Genomic DNA, 13,745 nt, shown 5'->3' with positions numbered 1-13,745 from the left:
CACACACACACACACACACACACACACACACACACACACACACACACACACGGAATTCAAGGAAATAAAAGCAAGTTTCCACCCTCTCAATGCCCCAGCTCTGCATTTCACCTACATTTCACCTCCCCATAGCCCACCACTGTAACCAGTTTCTGGTGAATCCTACCAGAAATATTGGGTACCTACAAGCAAATGCATGCATGCACTTGTGTTTGTATATGCAATGTCCTGAATGCATCCTTCTATTTTTACTTTTTAATACCCTAGAGATTCTACCATTGTTAGCCATAAAATTAGCTTCCTTCTTTTTTGGGGAGTCAGTGATGGGGCTTAAACTCAGGGCTTGGGTGCTGTCCCTGAGCTCTTTTGCTCAAGGCTGGTATTCTACCACTTTGAGCCATAGTGCCACTTCTAGCTTTCTGGGATAATTGGGAGATAAGAATCTCATTGGTGTGCTCACTTCGGCAGCACATATACTAAAATTAGAACGATACAGAGAAGATTAGCATGGCCCCTGCGCAAGGATGACACACAAATTTGTGAAGTGTTCCATATTTTTCTAAAACAAAGTGAATAAGCAACAGCCCTAAAAAATGGCCTTTGATTTTAATTGAATAAACCTTAATAAAAAAATTTCATTGACTTTCCTGCCCAGACAGGCTTTGAACTGTGATTCTCAGATCTCGGTCTCCTGAGTAGCTAGGCTTATAGGTGTGAGCCACTAGCAACCAGTTAAGCTTCCTTCTTAATGACTATAAAATATTCCCCCAAGTGAGTAAGTCAACCATGCTTTGCCAACTTCTTTCCCTGTTTGCTGGATTTCAGGAACACCATCCTTATCTCACTCTATCTAGAAAAAGCACTATGTAAACAAATATGAATATGTTGTTGTTGTACTTTTTTTTAGATAAAGTCTTTCAGTATATCCCAAGATGATCTTAAAATCTCAATCCTCTTGCCTCAGCCTTCTGAATTTACAATTGTGCCCAGTAAAAATGCAATTTTTAAGCTGAGAAATTTCAATATATTTTATGAATTTCATTTTTCAATTTCAATGATATTTTGCAACACTGCAATAATTTCAGGTACCTTAACACAAAATTAATTAAGAAAATTTTTGTGGGCTGGGGACATGGCTCAAGTGATCAATAAGGCCTTGAATCCAAACCAGAGGGGAAGGGGGGGAGAAGGATGGAGAGGGGGAGGGGGAAGAAGGGGGAATAATAATAATAATAAAGGGAGATGTCTAGCAGAAATAGATGAGTACTTTTTCAAAGCTAAGCATTGCATTCTAAGGCGAAAAGGATACTCCAAAGAGATACCACCATCAGCTTTCCACAAACTATTTCCTCACAAGACTATGAGTTCTCTACTGTAGTAAAGGACTAAACTCACAGAATTATTTTGACTTTCAAGCCTACCATATAAAAGATACAAAAATCAAAATAAAAGCCCAGAGCCAGATGCTGGTGGCTCACACCTATAATTCTAGCCACTCAGGAGGCTGAGATCTGAAGATCACAGTTGGAAGCCAGCCTAAGCAGAAAAATCCCCATGAGACTTTTTTTTTTTTTGGGGGGTGTCCAGTCGTGCGGCCTGAACTCTTGGCCTGGGCGCTGTCCCTCAGCTCTTCAGCTCAAGGCTAGTGTTCTACCAATTGAGCCACAGTGCCACTTCCGGCTTTTTTCTTTTTGCTTATGTGGTGCTGAGGAATCGAACCCAGGGCTTCATGCATGCAAGGCAAGCGCTCTACCACTGAGCCACCTTCCCAGCCCCCCATGAGACTCATCTCCAATTAACCACCAGAAAACCAGAAGTGGAGCTGTGGTTCAAAGTGGTAGAGTGCTAGCCTTGAGCTAAAGAGCTTAGGGACAGCGCCCAGGCCCAGAGTTCAAGTACCATGACCAACAACAACAACAACAAAAAAAAGAATTCATATCAACCAATAAAAAGGGAAACAAGATGGTATGAACCTGTCATTCCAGCTACTCAGGAAGAGGAAATAGAAGAATTGAGTCCAGTTGGCCTGGGCATGTAAAAACAAACCCTATCTCCCAAATAATAAGAGCCAAAAAGGCTAGAGGAATAGCTCAAAATGTAGAACCCCACCTAGCAAGAGCAAGGTCTGGAGTTCAAACCCCTCCCTGTTCTGTCAAAAACAAAACAAAACTAAACAAAATATTGATATCAGCCATATTGCATTTCCCCTAAATGCTCTGTAAGAGTTGCTACTAAATCTCAGATGAGTCAAAAGAACATCATGTATTACACGAACAGTGCAATGATTCCAGCTTTGCAGGCAGCCCATACATTTACCCAAGCTTAACCAGAACATGGTTAAAGAATCAAAAGGGCACGGCACGTACCATAGAGATCTGGATTGCTGCGGATAGATAACCTTACAAAGTTTTTTCCAGGTATTGGCAAAAGTGACCCTTTTATTCTGTCAAAGACCTAGAAGACAGCAAAGTAGTAAATTCTTAAGTTTTTCATTTATTTTTTATTTTTTTTGTTTTATTAGTCGTGGGGCTTGAACTCGGCTTGGGCACTGTCCCTCAGCTCTTCAGCTCAAGGCGAGTGCTCTACCGCTTGAGCCATAGTGCCACTTCCGGTTTTCTAGTGGTTTATTGGAGATAAGAGTCTTACGGATTTTCCTGCCTGGGCTGGCTTTAAACCGCGATCCTCAGATCTCAGCCTTCTGAGTAGCTAGGATTACAGGAGTGAGCCACCGCTGCCTGGCTTTAATAGTTATCTTTTTATTATAAAGGTGATACACAGGGCTGGAAGGTAGCTTAGTGGTAGAGTGCTTGCCTAGCCTGCATGAACCCCTGAGTTCAATTCCTCAGTACCACATAAACAGAAAAAGCCAGACGTGGCACTATGGCTCAAGTGGTGGAGTGCAGCCTTGAGCAAACAAAGCTCAGGGACAGTTCCCAGGCCCTGAATTCAAGCCCTAGGATTGGGAAAAATAAAATTAATGAAAGGTGAAACACAGAAGGATTACATTAAATAAATCAGGTAATGAGTACATTTCTTTTTGGACAATGTTTTTTGTTGTTGTTTTTGTCGGTCATTGAGTCTGGGCACTATCCCTAAACTTTTCTGCTCAATTCTAGTGCTCTACCACTTTACGCCACATCTCCAGTTCCCTTTTAATTTTTTTTCTCCAAAGTTTTCTTCAACTACTACAAAATTGAAGCTCAGTTATTTAGGCTTTTTATGATAGTATTTCTACACTCTTCTAAGACCACTTTCAGTGCAAAAATCTTTTATGTGATTTGCCTGCTTAATTACAGAAGAAACAAGCCTCCATTATATAGAAGGAAGAGTGAAACAAATTTACAAACCTGGTATGTGTCCACATCAAAGAATGTTTGGTAGTACTCAAATGTCCAGAAGGGAGAGCTTTTCTTCTGGCCAGCAAGTAACTGTCAGAATAAAATAAAACACAATCAGTCAGATGCTGGTGGTTCATGACTATAATCTTAGCTACTTAGGAGGCTGAGATCTGAAGCCAGCTCCTAGCATGAAAGTCTATCAGACTCTTATCTACAATTAACCACCAAAAATAAGCTGGAAGTGAAGTTGTGGCTCAAGTGGTAGAGTGCTGGCCCTGAGCAAAAAAGCTCAGGGACAATGACAAGGCCCTGAGTTCAAGCCTCAGGACCAGGTACCCCCCACTGCCTGCCCCCACACACACTAAAAAAAAAAATCAACACAGAAATAACTTCCTAATTGTAGCTACACAGGGGGAAGATGATCTGATAAAAAACCAAAATGTGGGAAACCACTAGGCATTTCTGCATTCAATGAACAACAGCTACAGCTACACTTCATGCCCAGCCTGATACAGAAGTACACATCAGTTTTAAAATCACTTTCACCAGGTTTCAAGTCTAGCTCCTCCACTTGGGTGACTTTTGACAAATCACTAGACTCTCCCAAGGTTTAGTTGCCTGATCTAGAAAGATCTCTATCACCTAAGAAAAATAGAGAACATTAGATTCAGTAGTATGTGGAGGAATGTTACAATAGACACACACCCATACATACAGAGCAACAGATTCAAGATCCTCACTTCTGTTGTCACCTGAATTTTCAGAAGTCTCATGTTCTAATTCACTCTAAAGTACTAAAAATATTACTTGCTCTATTAAAAAAAATCTAGGGGGTGGAGGTACAGTTCAAGTTGTAGAGCGCTAGCCAATAAGCAAAAGCATCAGATACTAAGAGTCTTGGTCTTGGACAAAAACAGAAAAGAAAAAAAAATCTAATTTAGAGGAGGCCCTGCCTGTGGCCATACCACAGCTCTCCTTGATGACACCACAGCCAGGGCCAGCACCAGGAATCATGACTGCAAACAGGATTCACAAAGCAGAGGGTGCAGCAAAGCCCAGGCCGCTCTGCAGGACAAGAGACCCACTTTCTATAAGCTAGGCCAGGAACTCTGTCACTGTCACAAAATACAAGTAACTTTTTCTCAATTCACAAAGAAAATGAAGATAATGCAATTTCTTTCAAGGTTAATATTTTTTCCCTTATGTATTTTTTCAAATACATAAATATTCACAAATGCTTAAATATTGGTACCACTGTTTATTCCACAAATGTTAATTTTGCATTAACTTGTCTGGGCTATTGTACCTAGAAGTTGGTTAAACAATCTTCTGGATGTTTCTGTGAGGGTATTATTGGATGAAATTTACATTTAAATTCCATTTACTTAAGACTGCTCTATAATGTGGAGGGACCTAACCTAATGAGTTGAAGGTCTCACCCATACACAAGACCAACCCAACCTCACCCATCCCCCCTAAGCAAGAAGGAACTGGCAGCAGACAAACTTTCAATTGCAACTCTTTCCAGAGTCTCAGGCCTACTGGTCTCTCTTGCCAGATTTCAACTCACTAAAGATTTTTTTTTTTCTCCACACTTTACTGGTTTTCTTTGTTGAGAACTCTAATGTTCAGCCACTCCTGTGTATATTGATGTCTACCACTTTAACAAGTTAGGAACACACTTCACCTCTAAAGGGGTCGTGGGGTCTAGCAACAAAAAGCACAGGCCACTTCCTGCCAGTGTGCATCTTGTCAGGTGACTTCAACTCTGTGCCTCAAGTTTCTCACTGTAAAATTGGGATAAAAGTAATGCCTGGTTTAGAGTCCTTTGGAGATTAAATGAGATGATACAAATATCAACTTTAAATGGTGGCTGGCAGCCATCAATCAATCAATAAATATCAGTTACTGTAGCAGCAATGAGGGCCACAATGCTACTTTATTTTTCATATTTCAGATCAGGAAACTCAGGCTTAGGGTTACAATATAACAGGTAACAGGTTCATGGGAACTGTTTTGCTTAAACAAACAAACAAAAAACATTCCAGGGCTGGGAAGGTGGCTCAGTGGTAGAGTGCTTGCCTCGCATGAATGAGGCCTTAGATTCGATTCCTCAGCACCACATAAACAGAAAAGGCTGGAAGTAGCACTATGGCTCAAGTGGTAGCGAGCTTGCCTTGAGCTGAAGAGCTCAGAGTCAGCGCCCAGGCTTAGAGTTCAAGCCCTACGACCGACAAAAACAAAAGAAAAAAAAAACTACTCAGTCCTCTGCGTTCATTAAAAGCAGGAGGAAATCTGGCATCTCTGCCTCTATTTTGCATCGGAGTCTCTGATAGCACTATGCAAGACTAACGGGACCAGACTGCTGGGTAAATATCTGGTGAGAAGAATTGAAGGGTCGGAAATACAGCTCAGGTGTTAAGAGTGCCAGTCAATGAACACAAAAAATAAAATAAAATAAAATTCAAGCTATTTCCCAGGCAACTACACCTTTAACCACCAGACAATAAATCAGACTAAAACTTATTAATAATATGCATGCTTGTTGACCCCTGCCTCGGTCCTTCTTCTTTTTAAACTTAAAACTCATGTCTGCGTAACCCTCTGTATAGTATCTTTACAATAAAATAAATAAATAAATAAATAAAACTCATGTCTGCAGCCCAAGACATACTGAAATGGTTCTGCCCTCTTCTAGCATACTGGCCAGTTTGTTAATAAATTGCCTTTCTCTACCCTTCAACATTATTAGTCTACTGATATGGTTTTTCCACCCCCTTTTTTGCTTTTTGGCTCTACTGTGGTTTGGACTCAGGGCCTCCCATTTTTAAAGGCAGGTGCTCTAACCACTTGAGCTATGTAAGAGTCCCCAGCTATAGCTGAGTCCAGCCTTAGACCACCATCTTGTTAAGCAGTTGATATTACCAATATGAGCCACTGCACCTGGCTCTTTAATTGGTCTCTTTAATTCGCATACTGAGGCAAATGGCTGGGCTGGACATGTTGGAACCCTTGGAGCTAAACCTTTGGCCTAGAACTCTGTTTATAAAAGTACCCTTCTTAGGACTGCCTTACTGCAGCCAGGACTAGGATTCAAGATCAGAGACTCATAAGTCTGAAGATGTTTTGTTTTGCCAATACTGCAGTTAGAACTCAAAGTCTAGTACTTGCTGGGCTTGCTTGCTCAGCTGGTACTTTACCACTTGAGTCAAATTCCCAGACTTCTTTTTACTGGTTGTTGGAGATGGAGTCTCTTCAGATTTTTCTCTCTGGCCAGCCTCAAACCTCAATCCTCTTGACCTTAGATTCCTGAGTAGCTAGAATCATAGGCCTGAGCCACTGATGCCAGGCTTAAATCTGAGTTTTCATCACAATATTTTGCATATAAAGGTAATGTAGCATAAACTTCAGCACTTATTTTGAGGAACACCAGGACCTGAGGCGAGACCGGCAGATCGACCTGAAGTAATTACATGTAAGCAAGTTCCCCCTGCCCCATGCAGGCTCTATCACTTCTAGTCAAACCACCTGCCTCTTACCTGCCCTTCCGGCCTCCTGTCTTTCTGCCTCCAACTTATACTTAAGGTTTCCATATCATAATTATTATTGAACATATCACATCTAGTCAGATTGCTTAAACCTTTTGACACATCCTAATTATGTTCAGAATGCAATTCATACTCATTGGGTTGAGGTCTGGCCTAGCTGTGCAGCCTTCTCTCCTGTCTTTGCCTGTATTTTTCTCCCACTATGAGTAAAGGTGGTGGACATCCCTTGCCTACACCATGCTTTTTCATGCCAATGACTTCAGTAATATGTTCCCTTGCCTGTATCATCTTTGCCCCACTTCTTCCTCTGGCTACTCCTCCCCTGCCAGCAGGTTCATTCAGGTGCCACTGCCTCCAGGAAGCCTTCCCTAACTCTTCTCCCTGCCCCTGTCACCCATCTTCCCCCCTCCATACGCACTTCCATGGACAGTAATGGTCTATTTCTCCACCAAGCTGAGGCCATGGGTCATCTGTCTTTGTGGCACCACTGTCTGGCACTGTACCTGCATATACAAGTCAGTGAATAAATGCAGGAACAAGCTTGAAATAAAAAGGGGGAGGGAAAAGTCAAAGGTCAGTTCAAACCTCAGTTTTGTCAGAGTCATCATTTCCCAGCAACTCATCATCCTCTTCCCTCCTAGAGCTTCTTGGGGGTCCTGACTTGTGCTTGGGGGTTTCACCAGGATCCTCAATGCTTATTGTGGTGGCATCTGAGTTTGCTGCTAGAGAAGTGGCTGTATCACCAAATTCTGAAATCAAGCAGAGCACAAAGACCAAGAGACTTTCTCACACAGGAAAAGAAATGCTATATATGCATCTATATGCATATACTTATGTATGTATATATTTGTAATTTTATTGTTATTATTAAGAATTGTAGCCAAGTGCCAGTGGCTCAGGAGCTAGTAATCCTAGCTACTCAGGAGGCTGAGATCTGAGGATCACATTCAAAGCCAGCCCAGGCAGGAAAGTCCGTGAAACTCTTATCTCTAGTTAACCACCAGAACACAGGAAGTGGTACTGTGGCTCAAGAGGTAGAGCACTAGCCTTGAGCTGAGGAACTCAGCGACAGCACCCAGGCCCTGAGTTTAAGCTCCACGACAAAACAAAACAAAACAAAACAAACAACAAAAAAAAGTTGTCAGAGGGATTACATTTCCATAAAACAGGTAATGAACAAAATTCTTTTTGGAAAATGTCACCACTTCCTCCGCTTTCCCCAGTTTCCCCCCTGGAGCAATGCTTTTTATTGAAAGAGAAGCTTATAGCCCCAGCTTTGTTACAGATCTCTAGTAAAGATAAACAAGGATGTCCTATGCTACAAAGCAAGACCCTGTCTCAATTTAAAAAGAAAGAGGGGCTGAGAATGTGGCTCAGTGGTAGAGTGCTTGCCTAGCACACATGAAGCCCAGGGTTTGATTCCTCAATACCACATAAACAAAAAAACAGAAGTAGCACTGTGGTAGAATGCTAGCCTTGAGCAAAAGAAGCACAGACCAGTACCCAGGCTCTGAGTTCAAGCTTAGACTGGCACAAAAATAAATAAATAAATAAATAAAATAAAAAGGAAGAAAGAGGAAAAGAGAAAAATGTCTTCTAGAAATCAATCTGACAGGGGCTGGGAAGGTGGCTCAGTGGTAGAGAGCTTGCCTTGCATGCCTGAGGCCCTGGGTTCGATTCCTCAACACCACATAAGCAAAAGAAAAAAGCCAGAAGTGGCACTGTGGCTCAAGTGGTAGAGCGCTAGCCTTGAGCTGAAGAGCTGAGGGACAGCGCCTAGGCCCAGAGTTCAGGCCCCACAACCAGACCCCCCCCCAAAAAAAAATCAATCTGACAGAATTAAGTGATAATGAAGATAAAAAACAGAATTTGGAGGTAGACTGGGATTTTAGTCCTGACTCAGCTATTCACTGACTACATGAGCCTTAGTGGGTAACTTGACCTCTTGAACCTCAGGTACCATCTTACAATAGACAGAATAATGTTTGTTTTAAAGATGCCAGGAGCAAGGTGCTAAAGACTCATACCTGTAATCCTAGCTACTCAAGAGGCTGAGACCTGTGGACAGCAGTTCAAAGCCAGCCCTGGCAAGAAAGCCTGTGAGATTTTTATCTCCAATTAACCACCAGAAAACCACAAGTAGGACTGTGACTCAAAGTGATAGAGCACTAGCCTTGAGCAAAAAGAGCTCAGGAACAATGCCCAGATCCTGAGTTCAAGCCCCACAACCAACCAAAACAAAAACAAAAACAAAAAAAAAGTAAAAATAAAGATGCCAGGAGAGTTAGATATAGTACCTAATACCTAAGTTAAGTCCTTAATAGAATAGACCACTCTAAATCTCATTCAAGTTCAAGAAAGTTTTAATGGAGCCAGGTACTGGTAGCTCATACCTATTCACACCCATAAACCTAGCTACTCAGAAGGCTTACATCTGAGGATCATGGTTCAAAACTAGCCTAGGCAGGAAAGTCTATGAGGCTCATCTCCAATTAAGTACCAAAATGCCAGAAGTGGAGCTGTGGTTCAAGTAGTAGAGGGCCAGCCTTGAGCAATGCCCAGATCTTGAGTTCAAGCCCCAGATGGGCACAAAATTTTTTCCCTAATATCTATGTGATTAACATAGACTCCAAAGTGTTTTTTTTTTTCTTTTCTTTTTGCTTATGTGGTGCTGAGGAATTGAACCCAGGGCCTCAGGCATGCAAGGCAAGCGCTCTACCACTGAGCCACCTTCCCAGCCCTTATGTGATTAATATAGAAAATATAAAGGCAAAAAAGTAGAAACAATGAATAAAAATACCACTTAGTCAGGGCTGGGAATATGGCTTAGTGGTAGAGTGTTTGCCTAGCATGCATGAAGCCTGGGTTCAACTCCTTAGTACCACATCAACAGAAAAAGCTGGAAGTGGTGCTGTGGCTCAAGAGGTAGAGTGCTAGCCTTGAGCAAAAGAAGCTCAGGAACAGTGCCTAGGCCCTCAGTTCAAGTCCCAGGACTGGCAAAAAAAAAATCACTTAGTCAAGGGAGGTACAGAAGTGGAGGAACAAGGATGAACAAATGCAGCAGTGGTACTCACTAGACACTATGTTGAAAATGAACTGTTGGGAAGGGAAAACTGGGAGAGAGGGAGGGAAGGAGTGATACTGTCCAAAAAGAAATGTACTCTTTACCTGACTTATGTAACTGTAACTCCTCTATATACCACCTTTATAATAACAATAAGATAAAAAGTGTGGCTGTGGAAGAAGACGACAAGTATAGCCAAAGATAAAATCTGAGCAGAGGAAGATGGTTCGTGGAGGTATAGCTCAGTGGTAGAGTGCTTGCCTAGCATGAGCCAGGCCTATTTTAATCCCCAACACTGGAGAGGTGGGGGAGCTAGGGAAGCCTACTCTGGCTGTAAAGTAGACTAGAGAGAGGCAAGGCAGGAGGAAAGGAATCAGAAGAAAGATAAGGCTAAAATTGAGACAAAAAGAGATGATATCCTTAAACATGGAGGCAGCAAAGGTAAAGATAGTGAATGTGTGGGCTGGGAAGGTGGCTCAGTGGTAGAGTGCTTGCCTTGCATGCATGAGGCCCTGGGTTCAATTCCTCAGCACCACATAAGCAGAAAAAGCCGGAAGTGGCACTGTGGCTCAAGTGGTAGCGTGCTCGCCTTGAGCTGAAGAGCTGAGGGACAGCGCCCAGGCCCAGAGTTCAAACCCAGAACTGACAAAAAAACACACACACACACACACACACACAAAAAAAAAAGATAGTGAATGTGATATTTGCCAAAGAAGACATTTCTCTTTAAAATTCCTGTCTCTTCCTCAAACAGCAAGAGAGTCTATGAGGCTATGAATGCCTAGGTTCAAATATAGTTACTAACTGATCTTTAGGAAAATCAGTTTCCCCAGGTGTGAGTGTGTGTGTGTGTGTGTGTATATGCACGTGCATGTGTGCACACGCCAATTCTAGGACTTGAACTCATGTCCTTCACATTCTCACTTGACTTTTTCACTCACAGCTAGTACTTCATCACTTGAGCCATCCACCAGCTCAATTTTTTGCTGGTGGGGATAAGTCTCTCAAAGATTTGTCTTCCTGAGCTGTCTTCTAATCAAAATCCTCAGATCTCAGCCTCCTGAGTAGCTAGGATTATACATGTGAACCACTGATGCCTAACTTTTTTCTTTCTTTTTTCGGTAGTAAACCTGTGGTTTGAACTCAGGACCTGAGTGCTGTCCCAAAACTCTTTTGCTCAAGATAAGTGCTCTAGCACAGCTCCACTTCTGGCTTTTTTTGTGTGTACTTAATTGGAGATAAGAGTCTCATGGAGGGGCTGGGAAGGTGGCTCAGTGGTAGAGTGCTTGCCTTGCATGCATGAGGCCCTGGGTTCGATTCCTCAGCACCACATAAGCAGAAAAAGCCGGAAGTGGCACTATGGCTCAAGTGGTAGAGCGCTAGCCTTGAGCTGAAGAGCCAAGGGACAGCACCCAGGCCCAGAGTTCAGGCCCCCACAACCGGCAAAAAAAAAAAAAAAAAAAAAGAGTCTCATGGACTTTCCTGCCCAGGCTGGCTTTGCATCACAATCCTCAGCCTCCTGAGTAGCTAGAATTACAGACCTGAATCACAAGCACCTGGGTGATTTCCCCATTCTTAAAACAGGGAGAATATTTTATAGCTTGAAGGATATAAGGATTAAGTGAGTTATTATTTGTAAGTCGCTTAGAAAATATCTGAGATGGGGGGGGAAGGATTGGGACTGGCGGGGGAGGGGGGAGGCTGGGAAGGGATGTGAAGGATAAACAAAGGAGGAGGCTGCAATGCTTGGTAAGAAATGTACACATTATCCTGCCCATGTAATTGTAACCCCTCTGTACAGTATGTTCACAAATAAAATAAATTAAAAAAAAGAAAATATCTGAGATAGTGAATGCTGTGTAAGATTTTATAAAACATTAGGGAACCATCCCAATCTGAAGGGTCAGTTGTAAAGAAACTGGAAAAACCTTGGTGTGGCCAACAGCCTTTATCAAAATGTCTGAAATTATTTTGTGTGGGATACAGGAGATTGAAGGCCTTGAACATGCTAGATAGGTGCTCTATTGCCTATTTGTTTATTTTTTCTGATTTTATTATCTACCTGTTTATATTAGTATTGAGTTTTGTTGTTGTTGGTTTTTTGGGTCCGGTCGTGGGGCCTGAACTCTGGGCCTGGGTGCTGTCCCTCAGCTCTTCAGCTCAAGGCTAGCGCTCTACCACTTGGGCCACATTGCCACTTCCGGCTTTTTTTTCTTTTTGCTTATGTGGTGCTGAGGAATTGAACCCAGGGCCTCAGGCATGCAAGATAAGTGCTCTACCACTGAGCCACCTTCCCAGCCCCCAGTATTGAGTTGTTGTTTTGTTTTTTTTTTAATGTAGTGCCCTGTGCTTACTAGGTGGGTTCTCTACCACTTGGGCCACATCACCAGCCTTCCAATGTAGTTAGGATCTCACTAACTTTGTCAGGGCGGACAGCCAACTGGAGATTACAGGCTGGGATTACAGGCAGGTGCTACCACACCTTTAATATACTTCAATATAGAGGCAGTACAGCAATGAAAATCTGTTTCCTTCTATGGCTGTAGAAATAATGACCATAAAGATAGAGGTCAATGCCCAACTGCTGTACCTTCAAATTGCAAGTCATCTGCAGCTGCCATTCAGCCGGTGGATCTTCTTCCAATTTTGAGGAAGAAAAATATCCAGGGGTCTACAGGGAGAAAAAGAAATACAACTTAGGCTAAGAGAATAAGATATCTGCAGATACATCGTATTTCGGCATGAGAAAGGGTATTGCTTTCCCTTGCCTCCTTTCTCAGGGGGTTTGCTAGGTTTCCAGAAAGAGCACCACTGAGCATCAGCTGTCAGCACCACCCTGAGAAAGACGTGAACCCCGCAGAGGAGGTTCAGCGGTTCCGTGGCGTCTCCCACGTGTCCCTGTGTGTGGTGAAGGGGAAGGAGGAAGGGGAGGAGGCGATCTGCCGGGAGCCCGGCCGCGGTGCAGGGCACGGGCTCTCGGGGCAGACGGACCTGGGCTGGGCTCCGCCTCCGTGGCGTCGCGGCCGTGCGCGCGCAGCGCGGGTCCTCGGCTTCCGCATCTGTAAAATGGGTGCGTGACGGTCTGGCCCGTGAAAGGCGAGCGGGGCACCTTAGGCGTCCGGCGCGCAGCCGTGAGGGGTGAAGCTACCGAGGGGCGGGGGGGAGGCTGAGCGGCAGCGGCCCCGGCGGGCGGGAGACCCTCCCCTCCTCGGGCCCGAACCCACCTCACACGCTCGGCCGCCTCACCTGGCGCCGCTCGGGCCTGCGCGGCTCCCCCGCGGCTTTAGGTTCCGTGCAGTTGCCGGAAGCCGGAGATCCGGGGGGGCGGAACCTCTCCGCCTCCTCCGGGAGGAACCCCGCCCTCTTAAAGTGGCCGCCGCATCCAGAGACCGTCCCAGGCCGCGAGTGCGCGTAGCCGGACCTCTCCCCGAACCCTCCCGGGGGTGAGTCTCTGGTTCTTAAAGAGACAGGCACCGCGGAGCCGCTAGGCCCCGACCTCCCTTCCAGAGGTGCGTGGTTGTCCTACTCTCTCAGCTTTTTCCAACTCAAGGCTGGTGCTCAACCACTTGAGCCACAACTCCATTTCCCGCTTTGGGGGTGATTAATTGGAAATTAACGTCTCACAGACTTTCCCCGCCTGGGCTGGCTTGAGCTGTGATCCTCAGATCTCAGCCTCCTGAGTAGCTAGGATTTCAGGCGCGAGCCACTGGCTCCAGGTGATTTATATACCTCCTCTGGAAATACTAAGTAGGACAGTAAAATATGACCGTGACCATTAAAATTAGATCACCCAGT

The 13,745-nt window shown here is 44.1% G+C and overlaps 1 protein-coding gene across 5 annotated transcripts in view; it reads right to left on the bottom strand.

Annotated features, from left to right (window-relative positions):
- Positions 1 to 13,270, bottom strand: part of Yipf1 (Yip1 domain family, member 1) — a 39,447-nt gene extending 26,177 nt beyond the window's left edge. For 2 of the 5 annotated variants that reach the window (XR_001175279.1, XM_013022301.1), the window contains exons 1-5: positions 13,197 to 13,270; positions 12,541 to 12,621; positions 7,472 to 7,635; positions 3,348 to 3,428; positions 2,367 to 2,454 (exon numbers count right to left, since the gene is read on the bottom strand). Coding sequence is in view for 4 of the 5 variants with exons in the window: in XM_013022301.1 (XP_012877755.1) it covers positions 2,367 to 2,454; positions 3,348 to 3,428; positions 7,472 to 7,635; positions 12,541 to 12,571 (364 nt within the window). In the remaining variant the exon portion in view is untranslated. Of the gene's footprint in view, positions 1 to 2,366; positions 2,455 to 3,347; positions 3,429 to 7,304; positions 7,390 to 7,471; positions 7,636 to 12,540; positions 12,622 to 12,718; positions 12,833 to 13,174 lie in introns of those variants that run through there. The other 3 variants (XM_013022302.1, XM_013022303.1, XM_013022304.1) reach the window with 3 other exon arrangements.
- Positions 13,271 to 13,745: the final 475 nt, after the last annotated feature.

This window comes from Dipodomys ordii, unplaced genomic scaffold (assembly GCF_000151885.1).
Source record: "Dipodomys ordii isolate 6190 unplaced genomic scaffold, Dord_2.0 Scaffold61, whole genome shotgun sequence".
Taxonomy (NCBI): Eukaryota; Metazoa; Chordata; class Mammalia; order Rodentia; family Heteromyidae; genus Dipodomys; species Dipodomys ordii.
Note: the sequence above shows the minus strand (reverse complement) of the source record. Positions and strands in the feature narration are given on the sequence as shown.